This window comes from Gymnoscopelus braueri (assembly GCF_963280865.1).
Source record: "Gymnoscopelus braueri genome assembly, chromosome: 20".
NCBI classification, from domain to species: domain Eukaryota; kingdom Metazoa; phylum Chordata; class Actinopteri; order Myctophiformes; family Myctophidae; genus Gymnoscopelus; species Gymnoscopelus braueri.
The window spans coordinates 6,144,922-6,170,914 of record NC_137622.1 but is presented as its reverse complement, the minus strand read 5'-3'; the positions used below and the strand labels follow the sequence as shown (position 1 = coordinate 6,170,914).

General features: G+C 42.0%; 1 protein-coding gene across 1 annotated transcript; it reads right to left on the bottom strand.

The window, feature by feature from the left end:
* Nucleotides 1–474: 474 nt before the first annotated feature.
* On the bottom strand, nucleotides 475–24,945 carry LOC308075383 (stress-70 protein, mitochondrial). Its single transcript, XM_080415237.1, has 16 exons — nucleotides 24,816–24,945; nucleotides 23,472–23,530; nucleotides 22,709–22,796; nucleotides 21,563–21,744; nucleotides 18,645–18,769; nucleotides 18,115–18,188; nucleotides 15,530–15,636; nucleotides 14,673–14,835; nucleotides 12,105–12,197; nucleotides 9,106–9,315; nucleotides 8,437–8,664; nucleotides 7,788–8,010; nucleotides 5,917–6,011; nucleotides 5,449–5,541; nucleotides 4,419–4,559; nucleotides 475–2,912 (listed from the first exon to the last, which is right to left on the bottom strand). The coding sequence occupies exons 1-16, from the start codon at nucleotides 24,882–24,884 to the stop codon at nucleotides 2,793–2,795; spliced, it is 2,070 nt and encodes a 689-aa protein (XP_080271363.1). The 5' UTR covers nucleotides 24,885–24,945; the 3' UTR covers nucleotides 475–2,792.
* Nucleotides 24,946–25,993: the final 1,048 nt, after the last annotated feature.

Below are 25,993 nucleotides of genomic sequence, written 5' to 3'. Positions count from 1 at the left end.
TGGGCCTTTCAACACTTGCGTTGCGGATAATGGCACCAACAGTGCTTACTGGAATATTCCAGATGCTTTGAAAGAAGTCTGTAACCAGTTCCATTCTGATGCAGAGCAACAGTCAGGTTGTGAATGTCCTGAGAGAGCCCTTTGCTTTTACCCATGATGATGTTTGTGTGACTGCTTGGTACCAAAAATACATTTTTATAGCCCATCAATTTGGACTAACCAGCTGATGTTGATGTGCACAGATAGGTAGAAACACTAATTACTTTCATATTGCAAATGGTGCCTTGCCTTTCCTTGCCTATTTTCGACTAATGTTATCACACAAAAGATTTGGCTGCCCCCCTGCAGTAACTCTGAGGACCCCCAAGGGCCCCCCAGACCCCTGTTGAAGGCCCCTGCTCTAGCCCGAATGGGGTGTCTTATCAGTCAACAGTGTAAACTCAACCTGGCAGAGAACCAAACAAAAGACAAAGATCTAATTTTAGACGTTTTATTAGAAAAGACAGCAACAGTAATTGAGACCATTCAATTTCACTCGTCATATTCATCATATCCTCCAAATACATCACAACCCCTCTCCCTCCCACCTTTTAAATTTCCCAATACCCTGGCATGTGCCTGCCTTCTCTCCCGTCATACACACAAGCTCACTGACAGGCATTGAGGCAGCACGTGTATCGAATAGAAACCATAATGGCAACAGAACATCCATCTGGGGGTGACAACATAGCTGGGCTTTGTTTCGTAGAGTCCTCCTTTGGTTCCTTGCATTCAAACTTAAACCTCGCAGCACGATGGTGTTGATTGCCGATAAGAACTCGATTTTCAAGCTGGCCACGGCGCGATATCGCACTGATGTGTTCATTCTTATCCACGATGACAAGCCCTGAATTCTAAAGCAGTGGTATCACAATCTGACTACCTCTAGACGACAAAATAAAAACACACCCAGTGTTAAGTGAGCGGTGCTATTTATGAGTTATTAATTTCATCATGCATCTCGGTAGCCAATCACAGCGCATCTGCGAAGTTTGAAGTTAATTTAATAATTTAATCATGTGTCTCGCTAGCCAATCACAGCACGTCCTGCAGAGCTTAGCCTATGGGCGTGTTTTCCACAGCATGGCGTCACAGCGAAAGACAAATTTTCACGACGGAAAGAAAAACTTTCACCACGGATGGGTCCTAAACCCTCTTATAGGAGCGGTTACACCACTCAAAAACAGTTAGTTAAAACCTCTATATTTGGTAAATACAGAGGGATGCTAGGGTTTAACAAAGTGTTTTTTGTGTTAGTCATTTGAACGCAGTCTCAGTCTGAAAATCAGTCGTGGGCAAGCGTCACTCACCACCACATGGATTATGAATTAATTTAACCGCAAACCTCATCCTGCCTCAACTTCACAAACAATGACCATACTGACGGGGGAAAATGTGCTTAAATACAGAGGTGTTGCTCATTATTATAATGGCATCTCTTTAGTAAACAGAAAACACATTTTCAGATCAGGATTCTAATTTTATCCTATCAGGAGACAGAAAATGCTCACTGTATCCTGTCTAGTTCTGTTTATTAAAGAGCTGGAGACATCAGTTACTGAAAAACAAACAAAACACACTATATAAATGATTACTATCAGAATATGGAGCTTTAACTAATCATCACTTACTTCCCCTATATGCCAGGTTCAAATTTTCTAAAATAGCCTTGCACCCGATTAGAAAGAGAAAAAAAAAAAAACTCCCCACTTGTGTCCATGTCACAATGACACGGAAACAGACCTCAACACAAACTGAAGGAGAACTTCTCGCGAAATCAAAGCCTTACATTCTCATCCAAACATTAGGAGAGAAAGTTGCTTTAAACTGACGTGAGTCACCTTTTCCGGTGAAACAGTGACTTATCCAGAGATTTTCAAAGACTACTACAAAATGAATGAAACAGAAAGCCAGCTTGCTGCTGTTATCACATTGGATTAAGTGCGTTAAAGATGTCCAAGAACAGTGCGGTCATGAGTGCTTGATCTAGCAGAAGTGGAACGTCAATGGAGATTTTGACCCCCCCCCAGGCTTAAGCCACTTCACCCATTTTCAACCCATCACCACAAGTGCTCCTCACTAATGCTCATAATAAGATGGTCCCATTTCTGTCTATAAGTGGAGACATAAATGGTGCCATCTAATGAGCATTAGCGAGGACCAATTCAAGTTGAAAATGGGTGAAGTGCTCCGGTAAAAACGTCCCAACTTCTGGCTGGCATGTGGCACACTGTACGAGGCGGAAGTTGTGCAGTAAAGCAGGCCCAAGCGGTGGCTTTTTCTTCTACGACACGTCACAAAGTAAAGAGGGGAAAGAAAACACAGATGTCTTCTTCCAGATATTGCATTTCCACGGTCAGTGGACCGGAACTAAAGACAACGGAGCAGAGGGCAAGACAAAGCCAAGTCCTGATGGAAAAGAAACTTTACTCAACCAGAATGCAAACTGAACTAAATCGCTCTTGTACAATTAAATTACTAACAGATCACAGGGGTTGAGGACACACACATTGACATTCGTATTCATATTTATGATCGTTCTCCACTATCGTTTTGTTTTTACTGCAAAAACACAGTATATACTGTATATATATATTTATACATATATATAACACGGTGAGAATGACTAAGAACAGTTTGTGGCTCAGGAGCGCCCCCAACCTGAGCCCAGCCCCCAGCCCGACAGTTCCTCTGTTGTCCCGGCAACATCCCCGTGACAACACCCAAGTGCAAAAAAGGTCAGAGGTCAGGTTCTACTGCTGGCCCTCCTTCTTCTCTCCCTCAGAGGATGAACTACTGCTGCCGCTGCTGCTACCACCGCTACCACCGCTACCACCGCTACCACCGCTGCCGCCTTCTCGCTCTGCCGCCATCTAGGAGGAAGGGAGAGGTTAGTCAAACACCGTGACATATTCATTTACTCATCGCTATGACCGACAATGCCGTTTCCTATTTTGGTCATGTCGTCAATAGGCCCATTAGGCCCTTCTACAAGTGTAAAATTAATTAATTCAAAAAGAAAGTTGATCTACAAGCTCACAGCGCAGCACGTTACGATACGTTCTGAGCATGTAGATTGGCTATTTTTGAAAATGTTTGAATAGAGCTTAAAGGACCACATCACCCATTTTCAACCTCATTTTCAGAATAGACAGCACCTGTAGTTCGCTTTTCCAGAAGGGGGCCTAAATATTTCCTGTTCCGGATCAGTTTTGCCAAAATTCCCATATCTTCATTTCATTGGCTCAGCAGCAGATTTGAGCTGGAAACACGCAACGCCTTCATGTGCGTTTCCAGTTCAAATCTGCTGTAGAGCCAATCAAATGAAGATATAACTCCGAAATGTTTTCAGAAAATGAAAAAAGTGGAGTTAGGAGGTTTTGTTCATCATTGATAAGAACAGCTGAATGGACAATGGTCAAAAGGGGGTGGAGCCTGGAGTCAGCAAAACCAGCTAACTCCGGTGGAGTTAGCTGGTTTAGCAGAACGTTTGAGGATCCAATGGAGTTAGCTGGTTTTGTCAGAAGCGCTTTTTAATGCTTTTCATTGGTTCAATATGTTTTTTTACCAACACACAGACGTAAAGGGTGTTCAATGGCCCCGATTTGTGGGAAAAAAAAGATGGAAACGTCATTTTGGTCGATTATTTCTCCCCTGCAATACCAATTGTAGTACCCAAATTCTTTACTTAAGTAAAATTACCAATACTGCAATATAAAAATGTATAAACAAGTAAAAGTCCAGAATTCTAATTTTACTTGAATATAAGTACAAAAGTATTGGCATCAAAATGTACTTAAAGTACCAAAAGTGAAAGTACTAAAATATTTGAAAATAGCAGATCTACAAGCTCGCAACGCGTTGTGAGCTTGTAGATCGTCTATTTTCAAATAAATTATATAATATTATATATATATAATTATAAAATAGGGCTAAAGCAGTTAATGTATGTTTTATAATATCATAATTTATATCTGAAAAGTAACTAGTAACTAAAGTTTTCAAATAATTGTAGTGGAGTAAAAGTACAATATTTGAGATGTAGTGGAGTAGAAGTAAAAGTATTGGAAATTGGAAATACTCAAGTACAATGACCTCAAAATTGTACAGTACTTGAGTAAATGTACTTAGTTACTTTCCACCACTGGGAATGAGGTACAATTTGTAAGGATCGTGCATTCGTGGAATGAGCAACACCGCTAGCCGTGTGGGTAGCGCCAAATTCCCCTGCAATATTTTTCTTTTGGTTATCACTCTCGTTTTGAGCTTCAAGTGCTGGCAGGTGTGTGACTGGCACCTGAGCAAGGGTGGAAGTTCCCTTGAAATAGTGTTTCCAAACTTTTTACTTGGGACCCAATGATGTAGGTCGAGTGTTTTACCTTCTTGTATGCCATCTCAAACAGTTTGAGTGAGGCCTGCTGGAGGGTGGTTGCAGCCTGTTTAATGTTCTCCCCCGTTTCAGAGTCCTTGTTGCTCAGAAGATCCCGAACCTTGACGATCTCCTCCTTCAGTTTGGCGCACTGGTAGAAAGATGAAGAAACTCACTGAGTCCTGGCCAAGTACCCTTCAACCCCTAAGCAAACCACTATTCAACTGTCAATCACTAAATAAGATTCTGAGCAAAACAACAGTGGCAATGAATCAATCAAGATAAATATTGTCACTGTCGGGTGGAAACCTTGTATGTCTACATTACATTACATTACAGTCATTTAGCAGACGCTTTTATCCAAAGCGACTTACAATAAGTGTATTCAACATAGGTAGGGAACGAAAACTACTAATCACCAGAAGTCTTTAGTGCATTTTCTGCAAAAACAAGCAACCAAGAGTATACCTAGCGCTAAGGTAAAAGTACAATATATCAGCCACCTATTTCCTTAAACAAATGAGACAAAAATTGCTAAATATGTCTAAAACCGTAAATTGTCAGGAAAAAATAACCTGTGTTCCAATGGATCCAATGTAGTTATTATTCAGTCACAAGCTCGTGTTAATACTTCCCATTGGTTCAATAGATATAAAACCCACAGATAGACTTGACCACAAATTATAAAAATAAATATATGCATACAGCGGAAAAAAGTTGATAAACTAGCGACACGTTGTGAGCTTGTAGATTGTTGTTTTTACCGCCCCGCTACTTTTAGCGCGACCCACTAGTATGACGATGTAGGGCAACGATAATGCTTGGACCAGTTAACTTGGTAACCCATACTATTTTTCATGGGGTAAAAACCACTAACCACTTGAACCTCTACACCCCCTTTTCTGGGGGTTACGTTGGCCAAAAACTGCCGATCTACATACATCTACAAGCTCACAATGCGTTGCAAAACAATTGCAATTAGGTGATTCTGTGATAACTGTGACAGGCCTAGCAACGGCTACAGATGTTGCTGAGCGTACCTCATCTGCCGGAAGCTGGTCCTTGAACTCCTCCATCTTGGACTCTGTGTCGTGAACGATGCCCTCAGCCATGTTGACAGCCTCTACGCGGTCCTGCACGTGGAAAAACAGCCACCAAATTTAGTTATATAATACCCATTTAGACCGGGAACCCCTAAACGTAACTATACCTTTCAATCCGGGAACCCCTTTTGGGGTTGTTGTTGCTATGTACAGTATATAGCAACAAAATGTTTTGTAATTTTTGAATAAATAGTTGAGGTTTTTCAGAAAACTTAGGTCAGGATTCAGAAGGCGTTTTTAGAATCGGCCTCAGGTATAAATGGGTTAAATAATTCAATGTTCTTCAAGTTCAGTTATTTTCTTTGGCAAAGCGACACCTTAGTGTGATGGAGCATAGATTAAAGGTTTACGTTCTCACACAGTCCCAAGATTCAGTTTAGAGGTCTAAAAATGAGCTTAACCTACCTTCCTCCTCCTGTCCTCCTCGGCGTACCTCTCAGCATTTTTGATCATGTTCTCAATGTCATCTTTGCTGAGACCTCCAGAAGACTGGATGACAACTGTGGGGGAGGACAAAGACAATCAGAGATACAGAGACGTTTTAACATGCCCGCACAGCACAGTCGAGCCATACCTCCGGTCTTAATGTCCTAAAAGTTGGACATGACACATGTAAGCGACGAAGTAGCACCTATCCATCTATCTATGTACTATATTGTAAATGTGCAGAATCTCTGTGCCATGCGTCTCCCGCATAACTTGAAAACCACCCGAACGATCGACTTCAAAGTCAATGTGTGTATCGTTGAAGACCTGAGGGAGTGATGTGCCTTTTTATGGGAAGTGGGTTGTGTCTGTGATTGTCAACAAATATATATCCGCCAATCCCATATTATGGAGGAACTTGATAAAAGGACATAAATTACCGGGGAGCTTTTTACCATGTAATGGCAGGTACACACTGTAGGACTTTTAAAGTGGTCGGGGAGTCATCAGATCAGATCGTTATGTATTTCACACTACACAAGTCTCTTTCTTGAAATCGGCTGTCATATATCGTTGTGGTTTTCACACTATACGATTGATCGCCGACAAGGGATCACACACACACTGTATGATATTCACCATGATGCCATCCAGACCAGATACATAGCTTTTTACTCAAATCTATATTACATTAGGCTACATTATATTATCGCATCATCGACGTCTGTCTGTTCACGAAAGAGTACAAGGCTCCCGTGATATGTGCGCGAGAGCGAGACAGGACGCTAATGATTTTCATTAAATAATGATCTGTCTCTCTGCGTCTCGCTCTCCGCACACAAACACGCGCACGTGGAAATGTTTTCATAACTACTGCGCAGCATGCCTACTGATTCTGACGTGGTTATAAACATATTCAAGTGCGATGCTTTGGTTTTATAGACCATTATTTAACAGCAATATTAATGTATGACACCTGAATTTACCCACGGAATAAAAGTCTATGTATTGACGATATCCATCTATACCCGATCTTGCGTCAGATCTCGGGATTTGTTGGCAAGCACCAAAATAGGTCGGCGACAGCATAATCTTGGCAAAAATCTTGCAGTGTATACGGGCCATTACTCTGAAGTGCCCTCGTCTTACAGCTGTGAAACCCTTAATTTTGCATCTTATATACAGCACCGTGCACAATGCATTGCTGAAGGATTTATGTTGTGTTTTTGAAGACTGAACATTAACCCTAACCCAAGTATTATTATTTTGGGGGTCCCCAGTTCAAATATGATAATTTTGGGGGTCCCCAGTTCAAATATGATAATTTTGGGGGGTCACAGTCTGAAAAGGTTGAGAACAACTGGGTTACACCTATACCGGTATTTACTTATTTAATGTTGACATTTATGCTTGAAAGAACAGTGATTATAAATGCATCGTGCACTTTATAAATAGGAAAAAGGAGTTCATAATATGTATTTGACTGCTTGCATTAACTCATGAAAACGTAACCATTAGCAGTAAGTAAAAATAGAAAATTAAGATGCACCGTATAATCAAATAAAATCGTTACCAGGTGAAACGCAATCGAATCGTGAGGCCAAATGAAGATGCACACCTCTACCAGCTATCATAGTGTTGACATCGCTGCTTCTGTATAATCATTTGGCATTTTCACTCATTTTGGCTGAACACCGAAAGTCTTTTATTTTTTACTTTCGTCCGAACAATTTCGGTTGCCGAATATTCGGTGCATCCCTAATAATGATGTCAGCTAACCGCTTACAAAACAAACTGGACATACTTCTCTCGGTGACCATTATGTTTGAGTGGATGGCTCCGACACTTACTCTGCTGTTCGCGGCCGGTGCCCTTGTCCTTGGCCGAGACGTGGACGATACCGTTGGCGTCGATGTCGAAGGTGACCTCGACTTGTGGCACGCCACGGGGGGCCGGGGGGATCCCCACCAGGGAGAACTGACCCAGCACCTTGTTGTCGGCCGCCATCTCCCTCTCCCCCTGGCACACCTTAATCTCCACCTGGGTCTGTCCATCTGCTGCCGTGGAAAACACCTGCAGAGGGGAGGCACAAGTGTTGCTTCAACAACTTATAGCCTACATACATACAAAAGGCTCTTTTCCACTTCCAAGTATTTAGGTCAACCGTGGAAGATAGTTCACAGGTTCTGGATTTAGATATGGTTCTCAGAACCTACTTTGGGCCCTGCTCAGGAGGTAGAACTAACCCTGAGTTTTAAAATAAAATCCTGTATTAAAACTGCCTAATGGCTGGTTTTCGACAGGCACCGTTTCACAACAGAAATCGTGTCAAATGCACATACTACAGTACATGGAGATTTCCAACATGCGACAGAAGGGCCCCTGGCGAATGCACCTATATGGAGTCAAATGCACGGATCGGCAGTCATTTGTTAAATGATGCTTTCAGGGGAGCTCATGTCTCCCTTCAAACCCGGGTGTACACAAGAGTTTCCGTACCTGGCTCTTCTTGGTGGGAATGGTGGTGTTCCTGTTGATGAGTTTGGTGAAGACTCCGCCCAGAGTCTCGATTCCCAGCGACAGCGGCGTCACGTCCAGGAGCAGCACGTCTGTCACGTCTCCGGCCAGCACGCCGCCCTGGATGGCTGCACCTATGGCCACAGCCTCGTCGGGGTTAACCGACTTGCTGGGAGCTCGGCCAAACAGGTCCTGAACTGTCTGCTGAACCTGTACATGGACAGAAACGGAATGAAAACGAGCTGTACAACAGCGTGACAGGTCACAGCACACACACAAGTTTTTACATCGGTTGTATTTTTCGCTTAACCCTTTAAGATTGGGAACGTATCCGTCAATTTTTTTTAGATTTCTTTGGGCTATTCAAAAATAGCAGATATACAAGCTCATAGCGCGGGCACTGAGTGCCGCGCTATGAGCCATGCCATGCGAGATTTCTCGTCATATTTTGCTATGGCGCAGCCTGCCATGGACGAGATAAAAAAAATAAATAAAAAAAAACACAGAACCAGAGATAACGCGATCCGAAGATTTGCTGCTCCATTCACTTCCTGGTTAATTTATTACTTGAGTGGGTGCGTTTTTTAATGTATACACTCTGGCAGTTAAAGAGTTAACTGTTGCAACCGTGTGTGTGTCTCTCTCTCATACCTTGGGCATACGGCTCATGCCTCCGACCAGCAGCACCTCTCCGATGTCTCCCTTGGACACCTCGCCGTCCTGCATGGCCTTCTGGCATGGTGCCACAGTGCGGCGGATCAGGTCGGCCACGATGCCCTCGAACTGGGAGCGGGTCAGCTTGATGTTGAGGTGTTTGGGCCCAGAGGCGTCCATAGTCAGGTAGGGCAGGTTGATGTCAGTCTGGGAAAGGGAGAGATGATGTAGAGTTCGAGACATTTAAGCACTAGGACACTTTGGTAGACCACAATGCAAAAATTCTGTTGTGCCATTGATGACATTAATAATCCAAAAACAGTCTCCTCGTTGATTTGCATGGACAGCAATCAAAGTCACTCTTTTAGCACCCAAACGAAGGTTAACAAATCAGATTCTGACACTATGTAACGACTCAATATGGCCTTCTTTTTTTTACACTTTTGTTGTCTGTATTAGAAAGAACCCAGACTGGGTTGGCGGACCCGGATCTTCAAATAATAAAAACAGGCCCTGATGAAGACCCGATGATCGAAACATGTTAGCATTTTAATTAGTAAAACCTGTTTATAAAATGTTCTGAGCACCCATATTTTCAATATAAACAGGAAGTACAATTTTGTCTCGCCATCCTGGGTTTGTGGTGTTATATATGGGCAGAAGCAGTTTTGTTTGCGTTCATTTATGTGCTAAAAGACTGACTTTTAGGGCAGTCCAATGCAAGTCAATGAGGACAGTGCAAGGCGGCAATATATGTCACCAATTGGGCTAGTTACATCATGACAAGGTAACCACACAACCCAAACCTTTACCAAAGTGTCCTTGTCCCTATATACTAATATTCACTGAATGTTCACTTCTATTGTATTATGACCATGCCCATAATAGGGATGCTGAGGTTCATGTGGTTAAACCGTGCTGCTAAAATGTCCCGAGGAGCCATACAGCAATAATTTTGCTCCTACGTACAAGACGTTAACAAAAAAAGAACGGTGAACCTTCATTTGTAGAGCCTGAGAACATTTAACGTTTGTGTGTGTGTGTGTGTGTATCCACTAACTGCATCAGAACTATAATTCCACAAAAGGGACACAAGGCATTTAGGATAGACAGGTCCCAGAAAGGGACCCTAAACCTACCAAGGTGTATTTCGATTGCCATCAACTGAATGCACTCTGCAGCCTAAAGGTCATTACACCCCAGGAGCGACGCAAATAAACAAAAATGCGTCGCAATTATTTCACATCAAAACTTTTATTTTGGTGATGCCTCCATTCATACAGGTTGATGGATTTTATTTGCGCTGAAAAATCGACCTTATTTCGGAAAATAATTATGCCGCTTCATCGCTTCATTATAATCATGTTCAGTGTGAATCAATTTAAACGGCAGTTTAAATTGATGTGAATTAATCGCCGGAAATAAACACTCTGTGTTTACGGACCTTAAGAGTCTGAAGTAAAATGGTAAATACTGGTAAATTTATATAGCACCTTTATCCAAAGCACTTTACACAGCTGAGGCAAGGCACCAACATGCTCATTGGAAGCAGTAATGGCTTTCAGTGTCTTGCTCAAGGACACTTTAACACTTTTCAACGGGGCTCCGATGTGTTAAGATCAGGTTGTGCATGTATGTGTGGCCCAGCACTAGGTCGGTCCTGCAGTGCATACCAGAACAGTCCACTCTCGCTGGGCCCGGTCCCGTACAAGTTCAGCTGCAGCAGCCTCTAAAACAGAACCTGCTGCACCAAACCAGAAGTACAGAACCTTCCTCTACCAGCACTGTAACACTGAACCAGACACACACTGTCTGGACAGCTGACTTAGAGCTGGTGTGTGGGTGCGTGCGCATGTTCTAATGTGTTCTTGGAAACTACATTTTCAGGGGCAAAGCTATCGCAATGCATTATGAGCTTGCTGATCAGCTATTTTCACTATTTTTGTAAGTAAGCCTTGCCAAGCCCTGAGGCCCATAGGCCAGGCTATGTCGCAGGGACTGGGTCCCATTATTTAAGTCTTTGGTATGACCCGGCCGGGGATCGAACCCTGACTTCCCAGTCTCAGGGCGGACACTCTAACCACAAGGCCACTAAGCTGGTCTACTATTTTTGGACTGATAGTCCTTCTAATGCGTGAGGGGCTGTGTTTTTTCCAATATTTTTTTTTCCTTATTTTGTATAATTCTGAGGAAAAACAATAAAATGAAAAAGGTTATTGGAAAAACAGACCCCTTCACACATTTTCAATGAATCGAACATGGTTAAAATGGTTTGAAGTTTGAAGTTACAATGGGTTTATATAAGGGGGCTGATGAAATTTATCAAATATCTAAATATTGAATCAAGTAACTTTAAAAACTGAGCCCAAACATGTTTATGAAAGTAGAATATCCCTTTATTTTAAAAGCGCCTTCTAATCCTAACCTAAGTTTTCCAAAAATCTTCTATTTTTCATTCAAAACAATGAAAAACATTCCTTTTATTATATACATAGCAACATCTAAAATGTCACAGAAGCTTTCGCGGTTTAAAAAAAATGTATAACATGTAGGCTTTCCCGGTCTTAACTGATTCACTGCCAATCACGTAGATCTACGCGAACCTATTTAAAGCCGCCACGTGCCAATCGCGTAGAAAAAAAAAAATTTAAAAAAATGTTTACGTATATATTTTTTTCTCAATTTGACCCAAAGACCAAGGAGATATTATTTTTCGAAGATCTAGACTCCTATCCACTTCCTTGTTAACTTAAAACTTCTGTATCTCGGCTCCTGAGTACTTTTTTTTTTTCAATTAAAAACTCTAAAAATATGAAAATACCTCTGGCAGTTAATGGGTTAAACACTCAAGTACTGTCCACCACTTGCTTACAATGCTTTCATTTCTTAACAAATTGTTAAGAAAAAAATATATATAATCCAAGGCCTATATATAGTTTTATATCACAATCAAGAACACAAAACCCCCATGTTCGCATTTTCCAAGATGTGTGTACCTGAAGTGCAGAGGACAGTTCACACTTGGCCTTCTCGGCAGCCTCTCGGACTCTCTGGAGGGCCATGTTGTCTTTGGTCAGATCCACGCCAGACTGTAAACAACACACAGGACAGCACGCCCATCAAAACGGTGCCTCAGCAACGCGCCCCCTACTGCAATTTACCCTACTATGATCAAAGCTACTACATTACTACAAGGTTTAGACGTGTTTGAGAAGAGGCAGAGTCAGTTGTCTCTTGCAATGAATCCTTCTACAGATCTGCCTTTCGCTTTGGTAGATTGATGGTTTTATTAACTGAATATTTGTACAATTCAATGTTTTGGATTGATTACTTTATTAGACAAGGTAATATAGTAAATATAGTAAAGCATTTAGGAAAAGAATAGAACACAAAAAAGTCCTGGGGACTCGTTTCCATTGTGGTCCTATGTATTCAATTCATCAACAGAGCATAGAATCTTAACACATGTAATCAACAAATGGCTATATAAAAAGGGAAAACGACTGCAGTGTATGACCCCCCATTTCAATGGGAATTACCATCCAACTCCACTTGTCGTTTCCTGATAACTGCTTTATACCCTCTGTCCCAATTATTGTCGTCACACTAATGTATTCCAGTCCCATGTCACTGCAGTGACTGCACTACAGTTGGTCCTTGGGAGATACAGAAAGTCATGGCCGCTTCCGTTCACCTGCTAGCGCCAAACACGGCCAATTGCGTTCGTATAGACGCTTGGCCAAGCCTGATGCATCACAAAGGATTCAAAGCCCTGGACTCCACTGTGGTTGGCAGGTTCTTTACCCATGCGCCACCCGGTCCAAGACTTTGTTTTAAGATGTCGTGTCTAAGTCCTCATATATAACATGCTTATTTAAAATCACTATGTGAGGCAAAGTAAAGGGTGTTGGTAATAACAAGGAAAGGAAGGGAAGTCTGCACACTGTAGCTCCCAGTAGAAAATGCATTAAGTTAAAGGAGAATTCCGGACAAATTAAGTGTTATCTTTGATGTCTCGTTACTCACCTAACGACGTGAAAAGTGGCGTTCTTTTTTTCCATATATTCCCCTGTCGTCATTTTTTAAACCCCCTCCGTTGTCATAATGGGAGCGCGTGGGTAAGGGAAATTCGTCTATTATAACCGACGCAAAGTTGTTTTTTTCTCTACTAGTATTCATAGTAGAGTCTCATGATAGTCAAACATGCGTTGAAACTATCTGCGAGGCTGCCGTCAATGGCGAACGAGTTAACACTGGTTGCTTGTTTCCAGAATCTGGCAACACGAGTTGCCAGGTTCTGGAAAGAAACAAGCATCCAGTGTTAAATCGTTCGCCATTAACGGTGGCCTCGCAGGACATTTCAACGCACGTTTGACTATCATGAGACTCCACAATGACTAGCAGAAGAGAGAAAAACAACTTTGCCTCGGTTATAATAGACGAATTTCCCTTACCCACGCGCTCCCATTATGACAACGGAGGGGGTTTAAAAAATGACGACAGGGGAATATATGGAAAAAAAGAACGCCACTTTTCAAGTCGTTAGGTGAGTAACGAGACATCAAAGATAACACTTAATTTGTCCGGTATTCTCCTTTAAACAGCATTTCGACCGATGTGGGTCGGTCGAAACGTTGTTGAACTTAATAAATTAAAACTCTCCTAAAGACTCACTTCTATAATGGCTTTTAACACATCGGGTGCCAAACACGGTCTGAACCGTGTTTGCGCAGAGTAGCGGTCCGGTGCCGAACACGGTCCAGACCGTGAAATATGTCTTTTTGTTTTTTTCGTTTTTCTCCACACGGGCGGGGCTAGAGCAGCTCTGGGAGTACCCATTGTGATCTTGAGAAGGATAGGCCAGATAGATCACCGGAAAAACCAAAACATGGCTCCCATCCACTTCCTGTCTATTTCCTTCTTTAAAACACCTATATCTCCGAATCTGTTTCCGGTGGGGAAAACCGGTCATGCGCGATGCGCGATCCCCCCCCATTGTAACTCGCGAGTGAAATGTTATCGTTCCAGGCTGTAGCCAGGGTCATCGCGCAACATGAATGGATGTTTTTTTTTACATGGATTTGCTCCTCGTGGAGTCTAGAGCTTTAAACAGCAAAGCGCAGTCAATGGGGAGAATGCTGGCACCCAACGTAAGTTGTTATGAAAAAATGCTGGCACCCAATGTGTTAACAAGAGGATTGGACAATGGACTGTGTTCATGTGAAGACTCTTGTATTGCCTCCATTTTGTCGTTTCTGCTTTTTTGGTTGCTTTTGTTTTAATTGAACGGTCTGTGTTTTGTTTCCTTTCACCATGTGTTTTGTTTTTTGTTACCTTTCACCATGATGTGAAGCACTTTGTAAACTTGTTTTTGAAAAGTGCTACACAAATAAAGTTTATTATTATTATTATCATTTAAAAGCACTTGAAGATCACTTATATCATATGATTATATTACGATATCCTAAATAAGAGACTGCATATAGTTTCATATCACAATATGGATATCATATACAGTAGATATATTGCCCAGCCCTAGTATGCATCTACTTCAATGTCCGCACCTCTCTCTTGAACTCCTTGACAATGTGTTGGAGGAGGTGCTGGTCAAAGTCCTCTCCTCCCAGGAAGGTGTCTCCATTGGTCGACTTCACCTCAAACACACCCTTCTGGATTTCCAGAACTGAGATATCAAACGTGCCTCCTCCCAGGTCATAGACGGCAATACTGGAAGGAATATACAACAAAGATGTTGCATTTATACGAAAGGAAATATATAAGGAAATATAAAAATATACAGGGTGTCTTAGCACCAGTGCTGGAAGAAGTATTCACATGTGTTACTTAAGTAAAAGTATTAATACCATAATGAAGAAATAATCTTGTTACAAGTAAAAGTCTGGTATTCAACATTTACTTGAGTTAAGTACAAAAATATTGGCATCAAAATAAAGCACCAAAGTGCTCGCTATGCAGAATGTAATATTTCACAGCTTTAAAAAATGTAAATAAACCATTTCAAAATAGCGTATCCACAAGCTCACAACGTGTCGCGACCTTGTAGATCAGCCATTTTCAAATAGCTTAAGTATATGTAGGGCTGAAGTGGTTAATGTATGTTTTGCAATAATCTCAATTCTACAAAGTAGCTAGTAACTTAAGTTTTCAAATAATTATAGTGGAGTAAAAGTACAATGTTTTGCCTCTGAGATGTAGTGGAGTAGAAGTAAAAGTATTGGAATGGGAAACACTCAAGTAAAGTAGAAATACCTAAAAAGAATTACTTAAGTGCAGTACTTTCTTTCCGCCACTGCGTGACAGACATGCCCCCCCCCCCCCCAGTGGCGTAGGACTCTCCAAAAACCAGGAACGGACCCAAAAATGTGGCAACGGTCAGGCCCTGGCATCTGTCTTTACTTACACCTTGTCGTCGGTCTTTTCCAGTCCGTACGCCAGAGCGGCAGCTGTGGGCTCGTTGATGACACGGAGGACATTGAGACCAGCGATCTGACCAGCGTCTTTCGTCGCCTGAAGAGACAGACAAGGCCATGGTTATTCAATGACCCAGAAAAAAAGAATTAGGAAAACTCTCCCTGGTGCTGGTGAGCAGGGCTGCTTTGGAGTCTGTCAAATCAAAGCTGTCAAACCGAGCTCATTTGGAGCATTCACTTCCATCTGTTCCGTTTCCAAAGTTAAGTCCAAGGACATTTCAGGACGTTGAATTGAACTTCAATTTCAGGGAAGTACCATCTAATTCAAAGGCCACAGAAGCCGTTTTCACAGAATACTGATATAATTCAAGCAGATTCCTGCACTTATAAACCTCCAGCACCTGTTTGTATCCCTCTTGTAGCAAGGTGTTGCCTTATACTTTCAATTATTTGTATATTAACCAAATAACCACATAAAAATATTAAATACAATAAAAAATGAATTGTAAAAACCACAGCCCCCTCACATATTAGGACAATATCAGTCACCAGAACCAAGAACGGATGTTTTCAATGAATCTATCATGGTTAAATTGGAGTTTGAAGTTACACTGGATTTGTATAGGAAGGGGGTGTGTCCAGTGCTTACTTTGTAAATTATTAGGTGCCACAGGCCGGGAGTTCATGAACCCGACCTTTTCCATTGCGGGAAGGGACATTGAGGGGAAAATGTGAAAGCTGGATTAACCCATTTAGACCGGGAAATAAGATTTTTAGATTTCATTGGCTTTTAAAAGCAGATATACAAGCTATATACAAGCAGATATACACGCAGATATACAAGCTCCGCGCTATGAGCTTGTAGATCTGCTAGTTTAGAAAAATCGTGAAGATTTGTGCAAATCTTTGAATATATATATAATTTTTTTTAAAGCAAACATTTGCAACTCAAATCTTTGCTTCTGGGGATTCTACAAATGTCTGCTAAAGCCCAACAGTTTTCTGAAAAAACATATTTTCCTTGAGGGCGCGCTCTCACCGCACTTTTATTTTACCTCTTGGGCAGAATCTGCCAATGCATTGTCAATGTAAATGCGTGGATTCACGCAAGAGCGAATTTTTCCGTTTGTCGCGCAGACCTTGCGTTTATCTGCTCTACGCGACTTGTCCATTGGAAGCATAAAACTGCTGTAGGCAGGAGCTGATTTTCTCCCTCTGTCCAATCGGGTGAGTCGAAGACGGACCGTCCCAAGACTCAAGAAGCACCATGGTGCTCAAGGCAGCAGGCGCTGCGGGCTACGGGGACGGTCCTGAAAGTGAGTGGCAGGCACGTCACTCCCGTTTTTTAGAATCCGCTGGCTGCAAAAAACTGTGGCCGCGCACAACCTGCGTTTAACAGCGGCCAGCCAACTTTTGGTGAGAGCGCGCCCTGACCCAGAAGCAAAGATTTGAGTTACAAATGTTCCCTTAATTTTTTTACAAGCTCATAGCGCGGCACGTGGTGCCGTGCTATGAGCGCACACAGCATTTTCCGGAGGCAAGCTCCGGCACAAATTAAGCCCTGGGCGTGTCTGATAAAATCAAATATCTAAATACTGAAACTAGCATCTTAAAAACCGTCTGGGGTGCACAGAAACACCTGAGTAGACGTTAAAATGACCCCAAACATGCTTGAAAGTGAAATATCCCTTTAAAAGCTATTCTCATGTAATGCATAATTATACATCTCCATTTATTTATTTTTGCCTTTATAGTCCAAGGCTGCAACTGATGTTTAGTTTATTGTTGTTAACAGGTTAGCGCAGCCACACATGCCAAGTGAGGAGTGCAGCTCGCACCCCCGAGACTCATTGGCCCAACTCATATCAATGAGTTGCAGTTGTCCAGCCTTATCAAATTTCTCCAAAAGCTTTGATGTAAAAAAAAAAAAAAAAAAAGACCCTTCAAGGTCAGCCCTAATACATACAGTGAAACTGTATGCTGGTCTTTTACGAGGTCGCCATTTTTTCCCTGTAAAATGGAATGGACGGATGTGAATCCAGTCCAAAAAAATTCACTTCCGTCCTCTCCAATGATATGATCATCTTGAAAAACGGTCCATATCTCCATACTTTTTTACCGTGGTGAAAACAAGCCATTTTCGACACGTGATCACTCTGCAATGGCGGATCACGCTAGAAATATTACTGTTCCAGTCGTTACACGGGACCCTCGACCACGCACCCTTTGTTTACATTCGGGTCCTCGTGGAGGATACTACAGCTCTAAAAACACCGCAGTAAACGGTAAGAAGCACTGGGTTAAAAAACATCTGGCGCCCGATGTGTTAAGATCAGGTTGTGCATGTATGTGTGGCCCAGCACTAGGTCGGTCCTGCAGTGCATACCTGAACAGTCCACTCTCGCTGGGCCCGGTCCCGTACAAGTTCAGCTGCAGCAGTCTCTAAAACAGAGCCTGCTGCACCAAACCAGAAGTACAGAACCTTCCTCTACCAGTACTGTAACACTGAACCAAACACACACTGTCTGGACAGCTGACTTAGAGCTGGTGTGTGTGTATCTGTGTGTGTACGTACCTGTCTCTGGGAGTCATTGAAGTAGGCTGGTACGGTGACCACTGCGTTCTTCACACCGTGTCCCAGGTAGCTCTCTGCAAGAACACAGCAACCATCATGTACACTGTGCAGTCTTCTAACCTATATACACATCATGCTGGTGCTTCTCAAACGTATTCATGTCAAGGACCCCCTCCTCCCATACAAGATTTGTGTTCAAATGTTTCAATATTTGTTTTATATAGTACATTTACAAGCTCACGACACGTTATGTGAGCTTGTACATCGGCAATTTCCAGATAGCCGATGATGAAGCAAAAAATATCACTACCATTAAGTTAAAATCCTTCCATGGGTAATATTTTCTATAATCGACCAAAAGGATTATTCTGATTAACTACTTAAACTTTATTTTATACTCCTTCGTACAATTATGTCACGCAAAAATAGCCCATCTACAAATTCACAAAGCATCGCAAGCTTGTAGATCGGCTATTATCTGTATTTTCTTTTAACAATCTTTTTTGTAATCATCCTACATCTGTTCGTACCTGCAGTTTCCTTCATCTTCATCAGGATGAAGGCTCCAGCCTGGCTTGGAGAGTACAGTTTCCCGTGAGCCTCCACCCAGGCGTCACCGTTGGATGCACGCACAATCTTGTACGGGACATTCTTTCTGTTAACAAATAACGATAACAACAGGGTAAATCATTGAGTGACGCTCTGAACAGGCCGAAATGTTGACAAACGCAATAAATACAAAGCATTACCAGTGTGCAGCTCTATTCCTATTATATGATACTTTGTTTGTCTTGCACCTGGGCGACGGATGTGCGTGCACTACCTTTTTCATGCGATTCTAGGAGTGTGCCATAATGGCATATTAATGAGGGCTTGCTTCCTTCTACAGGTCTGGCATATTGGCTTAATTCATAGGTTCTGGAATGCTAAATGAGGGCAAAGATAGAGACAAGTTTGGAGGTACTATAAAACGCCTTAAAAAGGGATATTTCACTGTCAAACACATTTGGGGTAATTGTAATGTCTACTCTGTCTTTTGTGAACACCCGAGACAGTTTTTAAGTTGCTTTATTCAGTATTTAGATGTTTGATATTTATTTGTTCAGACACGCCTCCTTCCTATACAAACCCATTGTAACTGTAACGTGTTTTTTCAATGAATTATTTCATTTAAAAAAAAAATGTTCCCCAAAAGATTATTTTTAAAAAAAATGACAAAATATAAAAAACACGTCAAACTGATGTATTAGTAGGACAATATCAGTCACCAGAACCCAAGGACAGGCGTTTTCAGTGAATCTAACATGGATAAAATAGAGTTTGAAGTTACAATGGGTTTATATAGCTTATTGAAAGTATGATGTAGTGCTATATAATTACATTATATAATTATATTAGACAGTAGAAATGGTTATATTGTAATTGCTGTATTGTTATATCATATTATATCATAACATATTATATTAAATGATGTGTTAGGATATGTTGTTATATATTTACAATTATACTATAAACTATTATATTGCTACTATACTATTGCTATTGTAATATTGAATTATATTATAATATACAACATACTATTGTATTATATTGGAATGTATATGTTACAGGTAGATTGGCATTCCAGGTAGAATGGAAAATAAGCGCTTGTTTTCACCGCCCGTCCGCCCCCCAGGCAATTCTGTAGAACCAACGCCAGAGGGCAATGCAAGCCACACATGAGTCCCACACCACACACGCACGCATGCACACGCACACAAACGAGCACGCACACACGCATACGCGCACATGCACGCGCGCGCGCACACACCCGCGAACAAGGGGGCGAGACTGAGGAGGCGGGGCTGGCGGGCTATGTTAGTGCAGTGAGTGGCAGTTGGGGCAAACCATAGCGGGGCAAACGCAGTCCCCACAACATCATTTACTATTCTGTGCCTATCGGTACATAACTCGGACGGCGCTTAGTCGACTAGGAGACCATCGGCCGGTCGTCGCGGGCACTCGCGCCTGGAGGCGCTCGGGCGCGACTCCTTGGCCTCAAGGTCTCCTTAGTCGGAGCGCCTCCATCATGGTCCAAAACTATACTTTATCGGCGAAAAAAAAGAGTCCGCGGTTGTTTGAAAAAGTAATGTCCCGAGCGGGAGTCAAACCCAGACTCCCAGTGATAGTGGTTGGGGAGTCCAATGATTATCGAAGTGCGCCACTGAAGCCAGTATGTATGTATATTCATGTTGTCGTTGTCCTCGCATCGCAGCCCCGTCCCGAGCCTAAAAACAAGCGCTCCACTTCCAATCTACCTGGAATGCCAATCTACCTGTGACATATATACCACATACCATGTATATATGTATATATATATATATATGTATATATGAATAACATATACGTAAGTAAGTACGCCATGGGGCGTGCTTTGTGACTAAAAAAATAATTAAGAAAAGAGAGTTGTAAGACTACAGGGCAGGGCCCGACAAGCCTAGTGCTTCTCCCTAGCCCCTTTTCGGAATCTTGGACACTGCTGAGAAAATAATTATAATGATGAAATGTTATTTGTTACTATGTATGTGCCCATTATCCGAAAATAAAAAAAACTGAACTGAACTGAATATATAGGAAGGGGGCGTGTCTGATAAAATATATCAAATGTCTAAATACTGAATCAAGCAACTTGAAAACTGTCTGGGGTACTCACAAAAGCCTGAATAGACGATAAAATGACCCAAAACATGTTTGAAAGTGAAATATCCCTTTAATGGAATGGAATCTTTTTTAAAGATAGTCAAAGGGGTGTGCCCACATACCTGACTTCAAAAAAGGGAGTGACACCCACGGCCATAATAGTAGAGGGAGCGACAACAACGATCTGGTGCCACCCACCTAATACAAACTTGGGAAAATTCTCTTTCCTCTTCTCTGCCACCAAAAAGGTGGAATAACCTGAGACCATCCCTTTCAAAAAAATGTGGATCACTCACTAACCTTCAAAACTGAAAATCTTTCAGGAGACCACAATGGGTGATAAACTGACTTTTCCCATAGAAAGGAGATGTTTTCCCTTGGGTCTGCCAAGGTCTACGGTCCAGTTCAGTCTGGGGACGCAGCTGTGTCATTTTTAGATTCCTTTGGCTATTCAAAAACAGCAGATCTACAAGCTCATAGTGAGCTTGTAGATCTGCTATTTATTTATTTTTATAGTGATTTTTTTTGCAAATCTTTGAATATATATTCTTTAAAGCAAACATTTGTAACTAAAATCTTTGCTTCTGGGGGGGGGGGGGGGGGTGGGTCCCTGGAACAACATATTTTACAACTGTTCGCTTTAAAATATATATATTCAAAGATGTGCACAAATGTTAAGAAATCTAAAATGACACGATGCCTTCCCCGGATTGAATGGGTTACGGTGGTAACCGTTAAACAGGAGGAGAAAAAAAAAGGAAATGCGTACGCGTCTTTCTGGACCTCCGCGTCGTCAAAGCGGCGCCCGATAAGCCTCTTGGTGGCGTACAGGGTGTTGTTGGGGTTGGTCACCGACTGCCGCTTGGCGGGCATACCCACCAGGCGCTCTCCGTCGGCCGTGAAGGCAATGACAGAGGGCGTGGTCCTCGCTCCTTCGGCGTTCTCCAGCACCTGGCGGGGGCAGGCAGAGAGTAGGGTATGTCAGAAATCATCACATTTTACTTGACCATTAATTGTCAGCAGTGGTGGAAAGTAACTAAGTACATTTACTAAAGTACTGTACTTAAACTTTACTGGAGTATTTCCAATTGTCTATACTTTTACTCCACTACATCTCAGAGGCAAATATTGTACTTTTACTCCACTACAATAATTTGAAAACTTCAGTTACAAGTTACTTTACAGATACAAATTATTACATTATAAAACATACATTAACCACTTTAGCCCTATGTTATACCTAGGGTATTTGAAACAACGCGTCGCATCGTTACGCGTTGTGAGCTTGTAGATCTGCTATTTTCAAACATTTTAGAACTTTTGCTTTTGGTACTTTAAGTACATTTTGATACTCTGAGACTTTTACTTGTAACAGAGTACTTTTACTTAAGTAAACATTTGAGTACTTTTTCCACCACTGATTGTCATACAAATTACTGCAATTTCTGCAACTCAATTGTGTTTTTTTGTATGGAACATATGAACGAAATTTACATTTATGTTTGCCTTCTAGGCTTTGTAAAGAAAAGTTGCACAGGGCAGAGATATGACAAATGCAATAGGACTTAAATATTCAAAGACATGGCTGACTTAATAACTTATGATTTTGATGATTTATTTTTATGGAAGTAGCCGATCTGCAAGCTCAACGCATTGTGAGCTTGTAGATCTGCTAGGATTTTTTTTTTACAAAGAAATGTTTGCGTTACTTGATTTCATTAACCACTAAGCCTGTTCAAACGTTTTCAAAAATAGCCGATCTACAAGCTCACAACTGGTCACAACCAGGCCTTGTGCAAGCTTGTAGATGGGCAGTTTTTTTGAAAACCATATGTCATCAAATGACGGTAGATATATGGGTCTGGCTATAGTTGCATGTGTATGAGAAACATGACGAAAGCCTGTTCATCCTCACCTTAGCCTGTTTGCCCTCCATCACTGCCACACAGGAGTTGGTGGTTCCCAAGTCAATGCCAATGACTGAGCCTTTGATGGCCTCGGACCTGCCACACATACAGCACATTGGAGGACATGGATTAACCCATTAAGATCTGAAGCCGATTCTACAAATGTCTTCCAACAGTATTCTGACAAACTTATGTTTCTATATCAGTGGTGCTCAAACTTTTTCATGTCAAGGACCCCCAAAATTATATGTATTTGCCCCCCCCCCCCCCCCCCCATCTCAAAATATGCTGTTCCAGGGACCCCCCCAGAAGCAAAGATTTGAGTTACAAATGTTCGCTTTAAAAATATATATATTCAATGGTTTGCACAAGTTTTCAGGATTTTTCAAAAATAGCAGATCCACAAGCTCGTAGCACGGCACCGCGCTACGAGCTTGTATATCTGCTATTTTTGAATAGTGTGAAATAATGCTTTTTAGCTCAAATCAAAAACATGACACAGGTGCGTTCCAGGTCTTAATGGGTTAAACCAAAAAAGACTCACGTTAGGTCAAGTCCCAACCCAATCTGCGATTTGTCCAACAGTGTGAAAGGAGCCCCCCTCGCCAAAGTTTAAGGATAGGGCTCAAGAAGTGGTTAACTCAAATAAAGCTTGTGTGAAAATGATGTTATCAACTTTGTATTTGTTTACCCATTTCAAATTGATTGGAAAATGTTGCACTTATCTGGCATCGGTCGGGCTCTTTGTATAATTTTTTATAATGTACTCACGCATAGTCCCTCCTGGAAAGGACTCTGAGGGCATCAGGTTGGAAGCCATTCCAGCATGCCTAGGGTCACATCAGAACAAGATGGGTTTACATTTACAATTGGCAGGACTCCGTCTGCTTTGAACATGTTTTAGCACACATGTTGTATGTATCACCATTGTTAGCAAGTATGACCGTTAGTGTGCAGAATCTAGTCTTTTAACAATCACAGTAGTTTAACCTTTCAAAATAGTCGGGACCAGTTTGAAGGAACACACCCACAACGGTTTTTAAGAGCATGTCACTTCAACTACCAGATAATACAAGTCATTTTAGATTGTTTGGTTCAGATTTTTAAATTACAATTTCTACCTTTATTCAGTTTGTCAACAGATAAATGCAAAGGGCATATTTGTTTCCCACTTAATACAAATAATACCTCATTAACCAAGACTGTATTTTGGTTGCACTAGATGTGCAAATGTGCCCTATAGTGCTATACTAAAGCACATCAACATCAGTGTTGCCATGTCTGCTTCAGAATATATTAGGTGCCAAAGACCCCATACAAGATTCGTGTGGATTTGAAAATTAAAACATCCACAATTCTCACTTTAGGTCAAGATTTTTCAAGGAAAACAGCAGATCTACAAGCTAGCTTTAAAGGTTTAAAGTGCTCATGTGGCAACACTGATCAAAATGCTTATGTGACTTATGACTCAGGAGGTTCTACAAGAGAAGGTACCGATGAGGATGGCCTGGCTGGCACGCAATGATCATCCAGACAAATGAAAACCCTTGGAAGGTTGAAATAACATTGAAAGCTGCCGGGGACGCCACAGTGAAGGTCGCATGAACCTCCTCAATTTCCCCCACCGACACAACACATGGACTAAGGATACATTCATTCAATTGATCAGAATGATTCAGACATCAACACCAAATAAACAAACGGCCACACTTCACCCACTAACGATATAGCACAGAGCACAGCACATCGTTTAGTGTTGATGAAGGCAGTACTACGTCGGTATAACACAGTTTTGACGTTAGCCAAAGCCAAGTTCATTACTCAACACAGACGAAAATCCACATACGACGACAGTGACACGAGACACATCATTCTCGACGATTAAAAACAAAAACAAAGATGAAACACTAATGTTCAAATACGAATACGACGCTTTTATAACCATGTCCCAAACGCCACGGTTAGGTAACAACGGTTGCCGCTAGCATGCGTGCTAAGCTAGCCAGCTAGCATTTTAGCCGCTAGCTCTGACCCAGAGAGGAGGAGGAACTGCGTACATTCTTTCTTTTAAACTACATAAAGAGCGCACCGACCAAAAAACACGCCGTTATTCACCTTGTTCACGAGAGCAGACGCGTGTGCGTTGTGTCTTTGCACAGTGCCGTACAGGTTCCTCAGCATCATGGTTACTGTCTGTGTGGACTGGCCGTCAGAGGAGAACTGAAACGCTGGGTTGACTGACGGAGAGACGCTTCTAGAATGAACCAGCCCACCACACATGTCATGTTGCACCATGCACCGAGAGAGGACCCCCCTCACGCCGTTTAGCTGGCCGAGGATAGCGCCCGTCCTAGCCCCGAAGCATGACCGCGCAACCTCTTCCTGGAAATGTTTCCATGTATACAACCCGCACATCTGCATACACGTTCAGATAAGAAATTTCAAATGTAAAGTGCTGACCCCACGGCCACGGATGTAACAAGTTGAAACGCGTGGGTCTAAGTACCCGTATCTTCCGTATTGTTCAATAAAAAAGCATTTTAATCCGATCGGCGGCCACTTTCTCATAGAGTTGTTATGTATAAGAGTGCAATACACCTACCAACCGATAGGGTCGCGTAGTTGAAAGCGTGTGAAGGAACTTTGAGAAAATGGCCACCAATTGGATTAAAATGCTTTGTATTGAATAACACGGACGATACGGGTACTTAGACCCAGGCGTTTTAACTTGTTACATCTGTGGCCGTAGGATCAGCACTTTATATTTGAAATTTGAACGTTTATGTATTTTTATGTAAATTGAGACATTTCCAAAACCAGGAACGAGTTGCGCCATGACGCTTGTGACAGACGAGCGTCAAGTGAACCATGGCTATTGGATAGCGCCCGTCTCAAACGGGAGCGTTTAAAATGCTGTCATTTGCTATTTGTAATTGAAGTATTATGTGTGTGTGCTACTGACGTGTTTTGTGTTTTTTGTTCTTGCATTTACAGGGGTGCTTGTGGAACTGGCGACTGTCGTGTCGTTTACCTTTAAATGACGGTTATATAGCGACTCCGGGCCGGTGCACGCAGTGTGGGCGTGGCTCCTGAAGGTCATGATGTGTGTGAAGTCAGAAAGACGATGGGGGTTTCACGTGCGTTACATCAGGGAGAGATCCCATCCCATGAGGGATTCTACAAGTGTCTTCTAAATCCTAACAGTGTTTTGAGAAAAAAAAACACGTATTGATTGATTGATTGAAAATTTTATTAGGCAAAAGAATGTAAAACAACACAGTTACATTTATAAT

What these genes read in the sequence shown, in the direction of transcription:
- LOC308075383 (XM_080415237.1), bottom strand. Translation starts at nt 24,884, where the DNA reads ATGATGCTGAGGAACCTGTACGGCACTGTGCAAAGACACAACGCACAC. An exon ending in AACTGTCCTCTGCACTTCAG is followed by an intron (nt 9,316 to 12,104) that starts GTACACACATCT and finishes TCCCTTTCCCAG; the next exon opens with ACTGACATCAACCTGCCCTA. An exon ending in GCATGAGCCGTATGCCCAAG is followed by an intron (nt 8,665 to 9,105) that starts GTATGAGAGAGA and finishes GTCCATGTACAG; the next exon opens with GTTCAGCAGACAGTTCAGGA.